This window comes from Erythrolamprus reginae, chromosome 1 (assembly GCF_031021105.1).
Source record: "Erythrolamprus reginae isolate rEryReg1 chromosome 1, rEryReg1.hap1, whole genome shotgun sequence".
Taxonomy (NCBI): domain Eukaryota; kingdom Metazoa; phylum Chordata; class Lepidosauria; order Squamata; family Dipsadidae; genus Erythrolamprus; species Erythrolamprus reginae.
This window is the reverse complement of record NC_091950.1, coordinates 21,049,289-21,067,996: the sequence shown is the minus strand read 5'-3', so window position 1 is coordinate 21,067,996 and position 18,708 is coordinate 21,049,289. Positions and strand designations below refer to the sequence as shown.

At 40.0% G+C, this 18,708-nt stretch overlaps 1 protein-coding gene across 4 annotated transcripts in view; it reads right to left on the bottom strand.

Annotated features, from left to right (window-relative positions):
* AP3D1 (adaptor related protein complex 3 subunit delta 1) overlaps positions 1-18,500 on the bottom strand; it is a 76,157-nt gene extending 57,657 nt beyond the window's left edge. For all 4 annotated transcript variants that reach the window (XM_070746742.1, XM_070746753.1, XM_070746762.1 and 1 more), the window contains exons 1-3: positions 18,015-18,500; positions 4,951-5,046; positions 1,812-1,892 (exon numbers count right to left, since the gene is read on the bottom strand). In XM_070746742.1, coding sequence (XP_070602843.1) covers positions 1,812-1,892; positions 4,951-5,046; positions 18,015-18,110 — 273 coding nt within the window. In that variant the 5' untranslated portion in view covers positions 18,111-18,500. The remainder of the gene's footprint in view (positions 1-1,811; positions 1,893-4,950; positions 5,047-18,014) is intronic.
* Between the last annotated feature and the right edge of the window lie 208 nt (positions 18,501-18,708).

Below are 18,708 nucleotides of genomic sequence, written 5' to 3'. Positions count from 1 at the left end.
ATCCTCCTGTTCCTCTGTGAAGTAAGGTAAGTTCTCCTCCGGGGGATCAGTGGATGTGGAGGCCTGTTTCTCCTGGGCCGCCAATCCCGTAGAAATTCTAGCTTTGAGGAGGAGAGATTTGAACAATTGAGAGGGAAAAATAGTAATTGGAGAAGGAACCTTTATTTGGGATTCCTCATCATCTGAGAGACCTTGAAAGGGATCCTCATCCTCTTCCATATCCTCATATTCGTCTTGAGAGGAATCTGATTCATCCTGAATAGGAGCTCTAACCATTGGGGAAGAACCCAAGGGGCGGGAGGAACGAGGAGGTGGAGGAGGTAAGGAGGGCACATTGATGGTAGAGAGTTTAGCATCAATGGCCTTGGATAACACAGAAAAAATAGATTGAAATTCAGGAGGTAAACTGGAAATATCAGCAGGAATGGCAGATGAATCCCTGAAAGCCTGGGAGGATCCTGGCTGGGGGGAATCCTCAATAATATCTGGTTCCTCTGGACCTAATCCCCATAGGTTAGGTTGGGGTCTGTCTAGGTTTGGCTCATCCAGAGATAACACAGTGACCCCAGAAGAAGGCAGATTAGGAGCCTCTGGGGGGTCATGACTACTGAGTACTTGGGCCTGTACTTTCAAACGCTTTGCTGATTTGTCATGGAGTTTTTGTAGGGCTTGGTCCCTTCTCTTCTCAGCCCTGGTGACTTTGGTCAAGGGACGGGCCCCTGAAGAAGAGGAGGTCGAGGCCTGGGGGATACTGGTAATCTCATCGCCTGTAGGCCTGGCCTCTCTGGGACCTTGAGTGGTGCCTCTCTTGGGAAAAGTAGCCATAGTCTGACAATTAACAGAAGACAAGGCTGAGCCAAATAAACTAGATAATTAGGGAGAAGAATTTCAAAGACTTCCCAAGAGGAAAGGATCCTGCTCCTAGGCCTCGGAGCTGCTGAGACTTGAGGGCAATCTGGGCAAACCCAGAGTTCGTGTCCCCAAATACAGCGTGGCTAGCCTCCCTAAACTTTAATTAAAGTAACCAAGGCACTCTGGTTGGAGGCTTAGCCGGTGGAGAATTAAGCCTGAGCGTCCCAAAGCCCACTCCGGGATCCGAGCGGTGGACTGAGGCCTACGCGGCTGGCAGAAGGCCAACACGAGAGGCCTAGATTAAAAAAGGGCGCGAAGGCCTTCGCGCCGAAAAATCGCTCCGTAATAGAAATCTTAAAGGGGAAGCGATCGACTAAGTCCAGGAGACTATAACAAGCGTCTCACTCCGCAGGAGGTAATTCTTAAGCCCTTTAACAATAGTACTAAATCAATGAAGCAATACTTGCACAAAGACCTCCAGGCCAAAGGATTAAAAGAATCCACAAGCGGCAGCGGGGATCGTAAACGGCAAAGAAAGCCGTGGGAAAACGAAACCGCAACTTCTCCCAAGGAAAAAAGCCGAGCCGCAAACGGCTGGCGCTATTAGTGCAAGTAAACAAATAAGGATAAACAATTCTTACTACTTTTGAAGAAAAGATCGAAGGGAAGGTGTTAGAATGTTGAACAAGCTATCACAATACAACCGCAGGATGCGAGAACTGAGCGAATTCTGGGGAAGGGGCGGATCCAGCAAGCTTTTTTAACACTAGGCTCAGTTCCACCGGATTGGACATGAGCAACCCATGTGACTGCTGGACCCGCTCCTTCAGTACGAAGAAACACAAATCGCTATGGTCCCAGCCTTGACAAGCAAAGGTCATTCTGCATAGAATTAAAAGTCCTCAATAACAGCAATTCTTGATGGTTTCTAACACTCCAACTTTCATATAGACACTTACTTTAAAAGTGAACTTGGATGCACTCATGACCTCAATGATGTTGAATGCTGCCCAACTGATATCATAGCCCAGCATCTGCAACTATTAACAAGATGGGATGTGGGAGAAGATACAAGGCATTAATCTCATAACAAGAGATAAATATATTCCAATATAGTCCAATGTAGAAAATATCTGTGTGAATATTTTAACCTGAGTCTATATAGGAATATTTTCTGATTGTTTAGGCTTGCAAGTGTACTTGGCTAGGAAACTCAGTCTGAGCTTATAGAGTAGAGTTATTAATACATGCAATATTTTAAATTCATTAATACATATATATTTACAGGTGAAACTCAAAAAATTAGAATATCGTGCAAAAGTTCATTTATTTCAGTAATGCAACTTAAAAAGTGAAATGTAATATATGAGAGACTCATACATTACATTACATGCAACACAAGATAGTTCAAGTTGTGATTTGTCGTAATTGTGATGATGATGGAAAACCCAAATCGACTTTCTTAGAAAACTAGATTACATGTAATCAATAAAACAAGGATGGACCTCTGAAAAGCCTGCATATGTACTCAGTACTTGGTTTGGACCCCTTTTGCAGCAATTACTGCTTCAAGGCAGTGTGGCATGGAAGCTATCAGCCTGTGGCACTGCTGAGGTGTTATGAAAGACCAGGATGCTTCAATAGCAGCCTTCAGCTCTTCTGCATTGATCGGTCTCATGTCGCTCATCTTTCTCTTGGCAATGTCCCATAGATTCTCTATGGCAGGGGTAGGCAAACTTGGCTCTTCTATGACATGTGGACTTCACCTCCCAGAATTCCTAAGCTAGCATGATTGGTCCATTAAAGTCCACAAGTCATAAAAGAGCCCACTTTGCCTACCCCTGCTCTATGGGGTTCATGTCAGGTGGGTTTGCTGGCCCATCTAGCACAGTAATCCTATGGTCATTGAATGAGGTTTTAATGCTTTTAGCAGTGTGGGCAGGTGCCAAGTCCTGCTGGAAAATGAGGTCAGCATCCCCATAAAGCTCCTCTGCAGAAGGAAGCAGAAAGTGCTCCAAAATCTCCTGGTAGACGGCTGTGTTGACCCTGGACTTAATGAAGCAAAGTAGACCAACACCAGCGGATGACATGGCTCCCCAAATCAACACAGACTGTGGAAACTTTACACTGGACTTCAAGCATCTTGCAGTGTGTGCCTCTCCATTCTTCCCCCATACTCTGGGTCTTTGGTTTCCAAATGAGATGCAAAAGTTTCCACAGTCTGTGCTGATTTCTTTCCTCCCCCAAACCAATCTGCAAAGCTTTGTGGAACTCTGCCTTAATAGACGGAATAACTTACTAATTTTAAGACATGTAAATACTAGTAGAAAAGATTGCTACAATATTATCTGAAAAATGACAAATTTGTATATATTAGAGTAAGCCTCTGCTGATTTTATGATAATGAAGTCATTATTTTGTATAAAGAAAATTGTGAGGAGGAGCTTGCCTAACAACCCACGAACTTTACTTAATGACAGGAACTGGGAATACAAGGACTGCTGTTGCTAAGGGATGGGGTCAAGTGATGTCACGCTTTTCGACTGCATTGCTTAGGTGATGAAAATTCTGGTTCCAACTGTAATCATAACTTGAAAACTACTTATAAAAGGCAATGTATGAGAAGTATGCCAATGTGGTGGAAGCAAGGATGGTTTGCAACAATGGCAAGGTATGGAAAGAGAGAGATATGATGGTGCTGGTGATTTCTTTTTTTATTTTTATTCTTCATTCCATTAGGGTGGTTTTTTTGCTATATTGCTTATTCTTTCTGTGCTTTGCATGATACTGACATTTGAAGGGTATTGCACGATATGTCTTTATATTTATAACCAAACGCAATACCAAAACAGCAAAGATCAATATAAAACACAAGATTTAAAATTAAGGGACTGCATATTATTATTACCTGAAATTTATTATAGCTACCCACTTTCATAGGCTGGGCTGCTTATCAATGCAAATTAAAAATAATAAAAGCCATTAAAAATATACAACCCAATAGCAGTCCAGACGAAAACAATCCAATTATTATAAATCAAACCATATGGCCACATAGCATTTCTGCCTTAGAGGCCTTTCAAAAGTTGCTGCCAAACTGTATTTTAAAAATGATTGAAGGGGAAATGATTAAACACAAAGGAGTTGGGCACACCCAACACATTTATCAGACCAATCAAACCTAGTCACTTTTACAGTTGATTAGCTTTAACTTAGCCAATCTAGAAGAATCTTGATATGTCCCAGAGAAAGCAAACTCTGCCAGATCTTATAGGATGGATAGAAACCACACAAGATAGGTGATCCCTTAAAATTTAAGAGATAGAAAGGGAGGGAGTGTGACAGAGAGAAAGAAAGCAAGAGGGAGAAAGAGAGAGGGACAGAGAGAATGAAAGAGAGAGGGGGGAAAGATAGAGAGGGAGAGAGAAAGGAAGAGGGAGAGATAGAAAGAGAGTGAGTGAGAGAGAGAAAGAGGGACAGAGAGAAAGAAAGCAAGAGAGAGAGAAAGAGATAGAGAGGGAGAAAGGAAGAGAGATAGAAAGAGAATGAGTGAGAGAGAGAGAGAGAGAGAGAGAGAGAGAGAGAGAGAGTGAGAGAGACAGAAAACTTGGCAAGGAGTTTGGGACTTGCTCCACTTCACCTCTCCCCCCCCCAGGGCGGCATTAAGAAAACTGCAGAGTTTTTTTTATAGTCCGGCCCTCCAACAGTCTGAGGGACAGTGAACTGGCCCCCTGTGTAAAAAGTTTGGGGACCCCTTGCCTTAAATAAATAGGCTCTAAGCCAATTAGAGTATTAACTATAACAACCTTCACTTTGAATTGCACCAGAAAGTCAATTGGTAAGTAGGACAGCTCAAAGAATATGGGTACAGTATGGCTACCCATCACTGCTTGTACTGCTATGTGCTGTACCAGTATAGCTTCCAAATGATTTTCAAAGGCAGACACATATAGGAAGGCATTGCAATAGCTCAACCACAAAGCGATCACATCCTTTATCAGATCTTCGAAGAAATAAAATGCTATTAATATATCAATGAATAGCTCTGGAACATTCAATATTCTATCTTAGGACATTCTAAATGAAGAAAATACTCACGTAGGTGAGCTTGCAAACAGCATTTGCTTTCACAGCAATATTATCCTGCTTCAGTTCTTGTTTGATCTCATCAATGCATTGAGAGATGTACTTTGCCTGGAAAATTAAAATAAAAGTGTGGTTATTGGTTATAAATAGGATCCTGTCAAGCCAGAACTACCCAAATTACCAATAACGGTAAAACAATTCACAAATATTGTTTGTCTGCCCTAAGGACACAGATAACAATTTCTATGCTGAAATGCAGCATAGACTAATTCTGATATTGGATTTCCCCCCCCCCCAAATATTAAAAAAACACAGCATTAGAAATCTTCTCACAGAATAAACTGACTCCTGCAAGGATAATTGACTTGAAAACTTTCTGCACAAGGTGTGATTAAGATATCTAATTATTTATATAAACACAATCTTTTTCTTTTTGCTCTTCAACAAAGGAATGGAAGCAGGCAATCACAACTGGTAGGTTGCTATGTCAAATCATGGTCTAGTTTAATAATCTTAGTTAGCAGGATAAGAAAAACATGATCTACAGAAAGTCCTCACTCAGCGATCTCTCATCACTGACTTTTTAAAATTACGATGACACTAAACAAAGAGGCTTTTATGACCTGTCCTCAAAATTGTGACCATCACAGGGTCCCTATGGTCATGTGATGATTCGAGAGCTTGGCAACCAATGAGTATTCAAGATGGTTTCAGTGTTCTGCAGTTATGTGATTGACAATTACAACCTTATCCAATGGCTTTCAACAGGCAAAGTTAATGGGAAAGCCAGCAGGAAGTTGCAAATTACAATCATGTAATGTTGCATAACAATCCTGCATGATTTGCTTAATAGCTATAACTAGCTGCTGGAACTACCATTACAAGTTAGTGCAGTCATGTGATCCCCCCCCCCCCCATTTTATGAATCTGAGTATTGCATTGGCAGTTCTGTGTTAGCAAAAACTTCAGAAGAGAAGGATTTAGGGGTAGTGATTTCTGACAGTCTCAAAATGGGTGAGCAGTGTGGTCAGGTGGTAGGAAAGGCAAGTAGGATGCTTGGCTGCATAGCTAGAGGTATAACAAGCAGGAAGAGGGAGATTGTGATCCCTTTATGCAGAGCGCTGGTGAAACCACATTTGGAGTACTGTGTTCAGTTCTGGAGACCTCACCTACAAAAAGATATTGACAAAATTGAACAAGTCCAAAGATGGGCTACAAGAATGGTGGAAGGTCTTAAGTATAAAACGTATAAGGAAAGACTTAATGAACTCAATCTGTATAGTCTGGAAGACAGAAGGAAAAGGGGGGACATGATCGAAACATTTAAATATGTTAAAGGGTTAAATAGGGTTCAGGAGAGAAGTGTTTTTAATAGGAAAGTGAACACAAGAACAAGGGGACACAATCTGAAGTTAGTTGGGGGAAAGATCAAAGGCAACATGAGAAAATATTATTTTACTGAAAGAGTAGTAGATCCTTGGAACAAACTTCCAGCAGACGTGGTTGGTAAATCCACAGTAACCGAATTTAAACATGCCTGGGATAAACATATATCCATTGTAAGATAAAATACAGGAAATAGTATTAGGGCAGACTAGATGGACCATGAGGTCTTTTTCTGCCATCAGTCTTCTATGTTTCTATGTTTCCTGATCCCAATTACCGGTAGCTTATAAACTGAGAACTACCTGTAGTATATTACAGGTAGTTGTAAGTAGGTTCTGGCCAGTAATGTGGTTTCATGGAAAGTTCTTCATTAGAAAACCTACCTTTGCCATGAAATTATCTGAGGAATACATTAATAAATTTGTGTTAACATGCAGTAAAAAAAAAAGCATGTTCATTTTAAATGCTAAACAAATCTGAACCCTCCTCCACAACTGACTAATGTATTTGGAACTGAAATTAAGAAGTATTGAAGGAGCAATTGTGGAGCTTCCTATTGTTCACAGCTCTTTTACTTCATTTCAGGCTTGGGAGGGTTGTGAAAATATTGGGAGGGTTGTGAAAATTTGCAGTTAATCCTTCTGTACTCTGCCCAATGGTTTCAGATTTCTTCCAGCCGCACCCAACACTATGGACTCTCATCATGCCTCTTGGAAAATGCTTTTAGTCATAGGATTTTGTCCTATCAACTCACTGAGGCATGTGAAGCGATTGGTGAAATGGCCAGATAAAGAAACAGAAGCTCTACAACCCTCAGTAAGAATTCAAAGTCAAGTAATGTAAATTTAAGACAGAGGTTTTCAAACTTCAGGAAACTCTGTTCTAAAGCCTCCGCTCTGAATACAGACAGTCATAGGTGAAACAGCTCAGGTAGCAAGATGGAAGCCCCTTCTTTAGTATGATATTTTGGGGATATATGCTGTTCTATCATGCTAAAGAAGGGGCTTCCGTCTTGCTACCTGACCTTCTTTCACCACCTGAACTTATGACTGTCAGACAAACTAGAATTCCAACTAGAATTCATCTTTGTAAACTGCTCTGGGATTAGGGAAAAAATATGGAGGAATTCATATTTGACATTCAGACCAGGGAACCGTACAAAGATGCAACATGTAGCCTCTTCTCTGTGTGTCAACAAAAGTAATTGAGTTAACTCAGCCTAGATAAAATTATCAGAGCAATGATTCACATGGAAATGCATAGAAAATTCTCCTATGTTAGGGAGTGTTTAGGACTCAAGGAATTCTTAGTTTCTGGGGTCATACAGTACTTGGAAACTATCAATTTTAAGAATCTGCAACTGGAAATTCAGATTACATTTCAATGTCATGTTTCAAGTTTCAAGTCCACGAATTACAATAATTCATTTAGTGACTGTTCAAAGTTACAATGACACTGAAAAAACGATGCACTAGCATTTTTCATTGCAGCGTCTTCATGGTTACATGACCAAAATTCAGACACTTGGCAACTGACATAAATGACAGCTGCATGTGGTCATCTTAAGTCTCACTTAGCAACAAAAATGTTGGGCTCAATTGTTTTTGTAAATTGAGAACTATCTGTAATATGCAAATCGAAGGCTACTAAATTTTGATTATGGTACGAACAACTGAATGCAAACATCTCTTTGCTCAGGATAGCTTTGCTCAGATTGTATAGCTCTATGTAAGTCTCAGTTCATGGTCTTCAGAACTTTTGCTAATTCCGTAGATAATAATAATGATAATAATAATAATAATAATAATTTATTAGATTTGTATGCCGTCCCTGTTTCATGTCCTTGCTTATCCATCAAATTATCTCGATGACTTTACAGAATGACTGGACTACTTCTTGCCGTGTTAATAATAATAATAAAAAAGATAACTTAATAGATGCTGATTTGAGCTACCACTGGTCATACTCCATTGCTTTCAAATTTTGAAACAAGCAAAAAGACTCAAATTTCACATGTCTCTGCAATTCCACCTGGAAAATGATATGCTGAGAACGCCTTGTTCAGTATGCAACAGATCTTTTAGTATATAATTCTTCACACTAAATATTTGATGGCTATGTCACAGCAGAAGCATACAGATGCTATGGAGTCCATCACTTCCATATCTAATTCTCCAGATCAGGCTAAACAGTACTTGTACTTGCCAAGAAAACTGCAGCTCTTGCTTTTACAAACTGTGCCATTCCCAAAGACACAGCAAAATGTGTAGATAACAATATAGGTAGTTCAACTTGTTGACAGCAAACCCACAAGTGAAAAAAAACCTTTTATCTCTAAATCTCAACACTAAAAAGATCTGAGCAAAACCAATCTGAAATTTATGTAAGTGTTGGGAAATACCCAGTTTAGCAGGGAGAAGTGGTCAAGCATAGAGCTAGCCTGGAATCACTGCACAACCAGCAAAAGGGCTAGGACTGATACCCCCCCCCCAATTCATTGGAGCCTTATTTAATTGTTTCCAAGAATGGGCTACCAGAACAAAGGGATTCCTGTATTATATGCAGAAAATAATAAATTAGTTAGCTGGAACTCTACATGTGTAGTTTTGACAATAAGCCAAAGGTAGCCAAAGATAGCTGCTCCACCCCCCCCCACCCCCCAAAAAAACCACAGCAAGAATTCTGACACCAGCAAGACAGGAAAATGCATATGAAATATTTAGAAAAAACATCATGTAGTTTTCCTTTAATGGGTGTCAGTCCAAAGCATATTAGTCCAGAAATTCCATTAAATGGTTTAGAGACTTGGAGACCATTCCACTGAATTGATTTTGAGGCCATGAAACCTTTTTTGCAGTGGAATATGGAGCTACAATTTGAGTAGCTGAGGGGGTGGTACTAGCAGGAAAGTACTACACATTAAAATTTTAAATCCTTCTTATTTCCAGCCTTGTCTGCAAAGATTATATATATAGATCTCAATAAATGATCTGTGGTGGTTATATCTGAAAAACATACACACAGATGTATCTATGTATATATCTCAGCTTTTTCAAAAACAGATGAATTCTGATAGCAAATTTAAGTTTCCTCTCACTGCATTTGTGGATGTAATTTTTTTGGCAAGATTTTTAGAAGTGGCTTGCCATTGTCCTTTTCCTAGAGTCAAGAGTGAGTGATTGGTTCAAAGTTACCCAATTGGCTTTGTACCCAAAGCAGGACTATAACCTATGAATTCTGGGGAGAAGATAGTATAATGTGTGCTCAGGAAAACAACCAAATATTATGACTGAAATATTAATTAATAATGTCAGGACATATTATCTCAAAGACAGTGTCATTTCCTTATCAAAACAGATTCTTGCTAGGAAGGAGTGATAGCCATGGAGCTTTTGCCAAGCTTTTCAATGAAAATATAAAGTATCCTGAGAACACTACATGGAGGAGGAACAGCATTAGCAAGAAGAAAGGTCTGTCTTCCCCCATCACCATCACACTTTTTTCTGCTATCTGAAGCTGCTGAAGGTCAAGTATGATTTTTTTTAACACTCTTAAACAAAGAGTCATTCTGAATTGCAATTGGCCCGCTGTGGAATATATTCCTGCATATTTTACAGTGCATATTAATCAGCTGGACAATAGCAACTCATGGCAGCCACAGAAGCATTAATCTAAAACATATAAGATGTATGTATTTCAGGCATGGCATCACCAAGGCAATTTACACCCTTTTCTGTTCACTGAAGGTCAAAGCATGTACATTAACTGAAACAATGGCCTAAAGCTAGGCAGCCACTTGGCATTAGATCAAAACTTAATTCTGGCAAACTACATTAAATCCTGACATGAGACCTAGAGCAGAAGGAGAGAACTGAATGTCATTGTGGGCTAGGGAAGGGGATAGGCAGAAGCCATTCAGGTCACAGTAAGCAAGAGGTTTAAGAGCCTTAAAAAAGTTGGGAAATAGTCAGGTTGGGAAGGGGAATGAAAGTTGAGGGGTCGAAAGAGTAAATAGGTGAAGCCACCTGAACAGCCAACTTCTGCTAGCTTAATAAATTATCCATCATCTTGATAAAGACAGTTTAAGCTAAGATACAGATACTTTTTTCACTATAATTCCAGTAATTGTTCTCAGAGGCCAAAGACGGCTGCTGGATGAATCTATTAAAATGGGATGATAAATATAAAGTTTCACCCATATTGAATTCTTAGGCTTGGAGCAGAAAGCACAATTTTACTCTTCCATTTCCACTGTACATTGTCATCGATCTTTCCCATACCAAATATTTTTTCTAGAACAACTAGGATGGTATAAAATTCCAATCTGCATTTCTTTTTGCAAAACGCAGAGCAAGAAGATGTGCTATGCCTATCACCTATATAATTAGAAAAATGAGATAGCAGAGGTCCTTGGAGAATTAGACTTATTAAAATGTAACCGCTAGATATGATATGTGAGAAATCAACTTTCTTGGAACATCAAGCAAAGCAAAAGAATCAAAATTCTCATTTCTCATGCATGCCTTTTGGCTTGATATTTCTGAAGAATGGATCTTGTTTTGAAGAATGGATTTTGTAATTGTCACACACTTCTTGAAGCACTGGCTGCATACTCAAAAGGTTAGTCCCCCCCCTTAAGCAAGTCATTGTTTAAAAAATCGTTATTTTAAGGAATAGCAGGAGGCTTTTTTACAATGTCCAAAGCACTTTTTCTGAGTAAATTTTAAAGCATGTTCAGTTCTTAATTCTTTACGTGACACCATTCTGACAAAATGGTCACATCATAATGCCCAATGCCATCCAATGGCAGCAATATTTCTGGAGTCTAAGAGCCATATGAGAATGCAATGAGCATGAAAATATTACTTTACGCCGAATGTCTTCATGCTGAGTGAAGAGACCACAATTGGAAAAATATGCATTAAGTCTGGGAAACAGAAAAAATCAATGAGCTCAAACTGTCCCCTTCCTAATTCACTAGAATAAAAGGAAGTCAGGGAGGAGGAAACTCAGACTTTTAAGATTCAGTTAAGATGACGTATACAGGTGAAACTTGAAAAATTAGAATATTGTGCAAACGTTCATTTATTTCAGTAATGTAACTTAGATGGTGAAACTTAATATAGGAGAGATATTCATAACATACAAGGCAAGATAGTTTAAGCCATGATTTGTCATAATTGTGATGATTATGAGGTACAGTTCATGAAAACCCCAAATCCCCCATCTCAGAAAATTAGAATATTACATGCGATTATTTATTTTATTCATTCATTCATGCATGCATGCATGCATGCATGCATGCACGCACGTATACATACATACATACATACATACTTCTATGCCACCCAATCCCGAAGGACTCAGGGCGACTCACAACAATATAAAATTACAATGACAATGACAATAATAAAAAGAAGTCAAAGAAGAAACGAGCAATTACTAAAATCCTAATTAAAATTTTAAAAGCGATTCAACAACATGTACTAATCGTTCATACCAAATTCACATACACGGGCAAGCTACTGGATTGATTTAGGGACCCCACGTCTGCTGGCATAGCCAGGTCTTTGTGGCCTTACAAAAGGCCAGCAGGGTGGGGACCATATGGACCTGGGGGGGGGGGGAGTTGATTCCATAAAGTCGGGGCGGCAACAGAGAAGGCCCTCCCCCACGGCCCTCAGCTTTTCTGCATTGTTCCGTGTCATGTCTCTCATCTTTCTCTTGGCAATGTCCCATCGATTCTCTATAGGGTTCAGGTCAGGCAAGTTTGCTGGCCAATCAAGGATAGTAATACCACAGTCATTGAAGCAGGTTTTGGTGCTTTTGGCAGTGTGGGCAGGTGACAAGTCCTGTTTGAAAATTTAAGTCACCATCCCCATAAAGCTTGTATGCGAATGGAAGCATGAAGCACTCCAAAATCTCCCGGTAGAGGGCTGCATTGACCCTGGACTTAATGAAGCACAGTGGATGAATACCAGCAGATGACATGGCTCCCCAAATCAACACAGACTGTGGAAACCTTTGCATCTCATTTGGAAACCAAGTACCCAGAGTATGGAGGAAGAATGGAGAAGCACATACTGCAATATGCTTGAGGTCCAGTGTAACATTTCCGCGGTGTGTCTTGATTTGGGGAAATTTTCCAGCAGTACTTGTCACCTGTCCACACTGCCCAAAGCACCAAAACCTGCTTCAATGACCATGGGATTACTGTCCTTGATTGCCCAACAAACTCACCTGACCTGAACCCCATAGAGAATCTATGAGATACATATCCTGGAACAATGCAGAAGAGCTGAAGGCCACTATTGAAGCATCCTGGTCTTCCATAACATCTCAAGTTCAATCAACATGGTAGGTTGTAAATAAGGTAACAAAAAACTAAGAAATGGTTTAAGACTTTAAAGCATTTCTGTTTAACCACAATTTAATCTATGGGTACAATAAATTACACTGTTTATTAAATTAAACCAGATGTGCAATTTGTCTGAACAAAATAAAACAATATTTAAATATTACAGTTAGTTGAGTCACTTCATCATGGAGAAAATCTTTGTGGTTGCTCGCAGTTCATAGTGACTTAATGGCACATAATCAAAAAATTCAAATACTAGTGTGGAAAGCTAACATAAATTAAACAAGATTAAGAGTAGTCCTTGACTTATGACTGAGTGCTTAACGATCACTCAGAGTTATGACATGTCTTCCCAAAGTTACCTATGACCAAGTTTCAAAGTTCCTACAGTCATGCTGCCTGTGGTCACCTAATCTTTTGGGCATTTAGCAAATGGTTATATGACTGCAATTTTTTTGGCATTTACTTCTGGTTTCTGACAAAAAACCACCCACTGGCTAAAATGAGTTACCGTAATTTTACAATTACTGAAAAAAAGGGCAGAAAAATTGGATGCAGTCACATGGTGACCTGCTTAATGATCACAACTTACAACTACAATTCCCACAGTTTGGATTTCATACATAAATTTAAAGTTAATGTCTTCACATGCTTGTGGTAAATGAGAGAGGGGTAGATGAACACAGGAAAACTTGGCTGATTATGATACCTTATTATTTATAATTTCATCAAAAGGCTAAATGTTCATGTTGTAAAGGACATAAGACTCAGCCATTTCCTCTTTTTAGGGGGTAGGCTTATCTGATTATATTAGGAGTACAAATAGTTTCTCACTCACCCAAGGGCAGCTGGGAAAACAATACAATGTAGAAAGCGCTACATTCCTTAAATGTATTTTGTGTAAAAGATACATAAAAAACATTTCAAGGAGGCAAGCTTTGCAAAAAATAAATAACTTGAAATAGCTTTGTTAAAGTTTCTTCCTACCCATATACAGTTTGTAAAATGGATACAAGTAAACTTTTTTTGATAGAGGTAGGACATAGATCTGAATGCTATATACGCTTCTTAAGAAAAATAATATAAATCTAATAATGTTTAATGTTTCCAAATGTAAAATAATGCACTTGGGGAAAAGGAATCCTAAATCTGAGTATTGCATTGGCAGTTCTGTGTTAGCAAAAACTTCAGAAGAGAAGGATTTAGGGGTAGTGATTTCTGACAGTCTCAAAATGGGTGAGCAGTGTGGTCGGGCAGTAGGAAAGGCAAGTAGGATGCTTGGCTGCATAGCTAGAGGTATAACAAGCAGGAAGAGGGAGATTGTGATCCCCTTATATAGAGCGCTGGTGAGACCACATTTGGAGTACTGTGTTCAGTTCTGGAGACCTCACCTACAAAAAGATATTGACAAAATTGAACGGGTCCAAAGACGGGCTACAAGAATGGTGGAAGGTCTGAAGTATAAAACGTATCAGGAAAGACTTAATGAACTCAATCTGTATAGTCTGGAAGACAGAAGGAAAAGGGGGGACATGATCGAAACATTTAAATATGTTAAAGGGTTAAATAGGGTTCAGGAGGGAAGTGTTTTTAACAGGAAAGTGAACACAAGAACAAGGGGACACAATCTGAAGTTAGTTGGGGGAAAGATCAAAGGCAACATGAGAAAGTATTATTTTACTGAAAGAGTAGTAGATCCTTGGAACAAACTTCCAGCAGACGTGGTTGATAAATCCACAGTAACCGAATTTAAACATGCCTGGGATAAACATATATCCATTGTAAGATAAAATACAGGAAATAGTAAAAGGGCAGACTAGATGGACCATGGGGTCTTTTTCTGCCGTCAGTCTTCTATGTTTCTATGTTTCTATATAAATACTGGATATTTGCAAAACAAAGATGTTATAATTGCATGAATGACATTTTCCTTAATTGTGTCTGAGTCCTGAGATAGTAACCTGTTCCACAGTAAACCATGGCTTGCTTAAACATTTTAAATCTAGTACTCGAGACATAAAATAGATTGGGTGACTATTTGGTGGCCAGAGTTGCAATTAACAATTTTGGGAAGGATTAAAACCACAAATGAGTGGGATGATGAAATAAAGAGAGCATGTAAAAGTGGAGTCATTCTCCCCTGCCTCCCATGTTAGAAGTATATTTTTTTTAAAAAATTGCCCTTCATGTTCCTATATTTTCTGTCATAAAAGAGTAGAGAACCATACTGTGAGGGCAAAAAAATCATGCTGTGAACTTTTAATAATTTTAATTGAAATAGCACATCAGGGCTGCAAAAGTCAGTTTTCAGGCCATGTAGCAACCACTAGTCATGTTTGGCTACACTCTTCTTTTAGCATATTCAACAAATGATTTCAGTCTTTATCTTGAGGAACAAGTAAAAAAAAAAGTTATTTCAGTATTATCTCAAGATGCTGGTTAAATGTAACTGTGGCTAAGGCAAGACAGAAGATTGTTGCCACAGATTAATAATAATAATAATTATTATTATTATTATTATTTATTATTATTATTATTATTATTATTAATTAGATTTGTATGCCGCCCCTCTCTGAGGACTCGGAGCGGCTACAGTTAGCTACAGTGATCAAATGGATTTATATTTCCAATCAGCCTCTCCCTCCAATCCCCCATAAATATTAGGCATGAAGATAAGATATCTCCCTTCCTGACAGTCCTTAATTAAATAGGAAATTCAACAATGAACCGGTTTTGTTGATTGGGTAGGTTTACTGTAAATCTATTAGGCTGCCTTAGAAAAGCTACTTCTCTGAGCCTGAAACCCTGCTTCCACATACCTTCAATGGCTGTATTTGCAGAGTATGTTTATAATGAACTAAACTACGATTTAGGTAATTTTCTGAGTTCATTCAATATATTGAATCATAAATTAGCCACAGAGGATAGGTTATTCAACACAATAGGCTAAACAGACTAGTTCATAGTAGCTGTGGCATGCAAGCATAGCCAATATAACCATACTCAGTCTTACCACACATGTATTTACAATGGTTACTTATCTTTAAAAGCATATATGCAAAACAGTTACACTAGTAAATAATGTGTTACGACTAGTGGTACATACTGGCAATATTCTTTGGGGACTAGGGAATCTATTATATGAATTCATTTGCAAGGATTCAACCCATAATCTTAGGTAAGATGAGGCTACAGTGGCCTGTTACAGGACTGTTGAAAGAGAAGATAAATAATACAGTGGTACACTCAAACACAAGCAGAATAAAGATGTTTATTCCTGAATGTTTGAATAATGTAGTAAAGTATTTTGAACTAGGGAGATCAAAGCTCAAGTCCACCCTTATCCCACAGAGGAACTGTTCTTAGGAAAATTGCAGAAGTGCTATGTATGCCACTTTCAGTTCTGTTTGGAAAAAGAGTTTGCAATACTGGTCTATTTTACTGTGTAAATGTGAAGTAAACATTTTTTTTATCAGTTATAAAGGTCTCCAGATATTTTGTTTGGTCAATGTGTTTTGCTCACTTTTGTTATTGAAGGCAGGGGTTTATTTAACTGTAAGATCACAAACCTTATTAATCTAGTGAGAGGTTGACTAGATCCATATATATATATATATGTGTGTGTGTGTGTGTGTGTGTGTGTGTGTGTGTGATTATTAATTACACAAAGATTTTCATAAAAAATTGCCACAGCATAATTTATTTATTTATTTATTTAGATTTGTATGCCGCCCCTCTCCGCAGACTCGGGGCGGCTCACAACAAAGTGAAAAACAATTGATAACAAATCTAAATTTCTACTAAAAACATTTTAAAAACCCCATTTTCTAAACACACATACATACACACATACCATTCATAAATTGTATATGCCCGGGGGAGATGTCTCAGTTCCCCCATGCCTGACGACACAGGTGGGTCTTAAGGAGCTTACGAAAGGCAAGGAGTGTAGGGGCAGTTCTAATCTCCGGGGGGAGTTGGTTCCAGAGGGTCGGGGCCGCCACAGAGAAGGCTCTTCCCCTGGGGCCCGCCAACCGACATTGTTTAGTTGACGGGATCCAGAGAAGGCCCACTCTGTGGGACCTAATCGGTTGCTGGGATTCGTGCGGCAGCAGGCGGTCTCGGAGATATTCTGGTCCAGTGCCATGAAGGGCTTTAAAGGTCATAACCAACACTTTGAATTGTGACCGGAAGTTGATCGGCAACCAATGCAGACTGCGGAGTGTTGGTGAAACATGGGCATACCTAGGTAGGCCCATGACTGCTCTCAATGATCAAGTCATTGAGATGCAACACAGAAAACCTCTGTCCAAATTTCCCATTCCCTTTCAGAAAGGCAGGACTCTGTCTTCCAATTTTATCCTCACAACAATCACTGGGCCAGATTGTCAATGTCCCAAATGAACGTTTTTTTAATAGAATGTTCATATAACAATATCACCAACTTATCTTGCTAAGCTAGTTATGGAAGCTGAATAATGCCAATACAGTCGAAATTGTAAGACCACTATCGATCATAAAGCATATTTCCCTTTATCAGAAAGGCTCCTAAAAAGGATAGCAAAAATCAGTGGTATAATATTGGTGCAGTTCCTGTTCCAGTACAGTTCCAATACAATCCTGTTCCAATACAGCTCCTGTTTCAGGCTTTTAATGTAAAAGATACATTTATCAGAATCAAAGGGAGAGGAATAACTAAATTCAAACACAAGGTCCAAAGAAGTCCAACCAATCCATCCATCAATCAATCATACTAATTTATTTAAAGAAATCTTGTGCAACTCTTTTCTTTCTTTCCTTAACAGAGCTAAGATTAGAAAACAAACATGGAAGGTCAGAAAAACCTAACATGTTTTTTTTAAGAAGAAATCGTCTCCTCTTATCCAGAGGGACCAAATAGATCAGAGAGAACAAGTTCTTTGATTGAGCCACTCCCCAGATTTTATGTTCCCTGAGGGAAACAAAGGGTACAAATGGCATATGCAAAAAAAGGGGGGGAAAGAAAAGAAAACAGGAAGGGAAAGAAGAAGGCGGTGTATACACGAGGTAGGAGGAACAGCAACAAGTGCACCCGCCAATTCTTAAACCAGCCTCGTCCTTAATTTTGGTTCCTTGCAGAAACCCCGGGCTTCAATTCGCATGACATCCAGCTGGCATGCAGCTACTGGCCGGGGCTGAGGGAACTGGCAGTCTAACACATCTTAATCGCCGGGTCGGAGGAATTTGTTCACTTCAAATCTGACAGATGCTGAAGAGGGATGCGCTGTCGCCGACATGTTGGCCTATATGTCCCACCCTTCACGTCGCCCCACCACCCGCCCCTCCTGCTCACCTCATCCTCCTTATGGTTGCGGATGCCCCGCACCAGGTCCTGCAGGTTCTTGTCAAACATGCGGTCGATGCTCCCCTTCACCATCTTCAACGCCATCGTGGAGAGGGAGATGCGGCGGCGGCGGCGGCGACAGAGCGGGAGAAGCCAAACTAAATGAAAAAAGAAGGCAGCGTTCCGCTTAGAAAGGAAAACACGCCACGGGAGTCAGGCAGGAAAAAGGCAGGACGGCGGCCGGTCACATCCCGCGGGCTGGAAGGAGCGTCGCCGCTTGCCCGCCTGCTCCCCCCCTTTCCTTCTTTTTTTTTTTCGCCTCCCGCCCCACCGGCGCTTTTCTGAGGTAAAAGCCGGAGCGGCGGACAAAATGGCGGACAGTCAGCTGAGTGAGCGCAGGCCACGCCTCCTATCCTCCAGGCCAGCCTCCCGTGCCAGCATCACGACCGCCTTGGGAAGACGGGGCGTTCAAGTTTATAGCGCTCATGCAGGAACTGTCTGAAATCTATGGTTGTTCCATAGAGTAAGTGAGGTTAGTGAACGAACGTCACATCCTTCTGCCGCTCTCTCCTTTGCTTCCTCCGTCTCTATCACTAGCTTTGCTCATTGGGCCGTTAGAGTCCACGCGTCAACTGAGCTGGCTTCTTAGTCTCCCACGCCTAAGTGAGAAAGCCATGACTAAGGAAGCACGCCAAAAACCCCT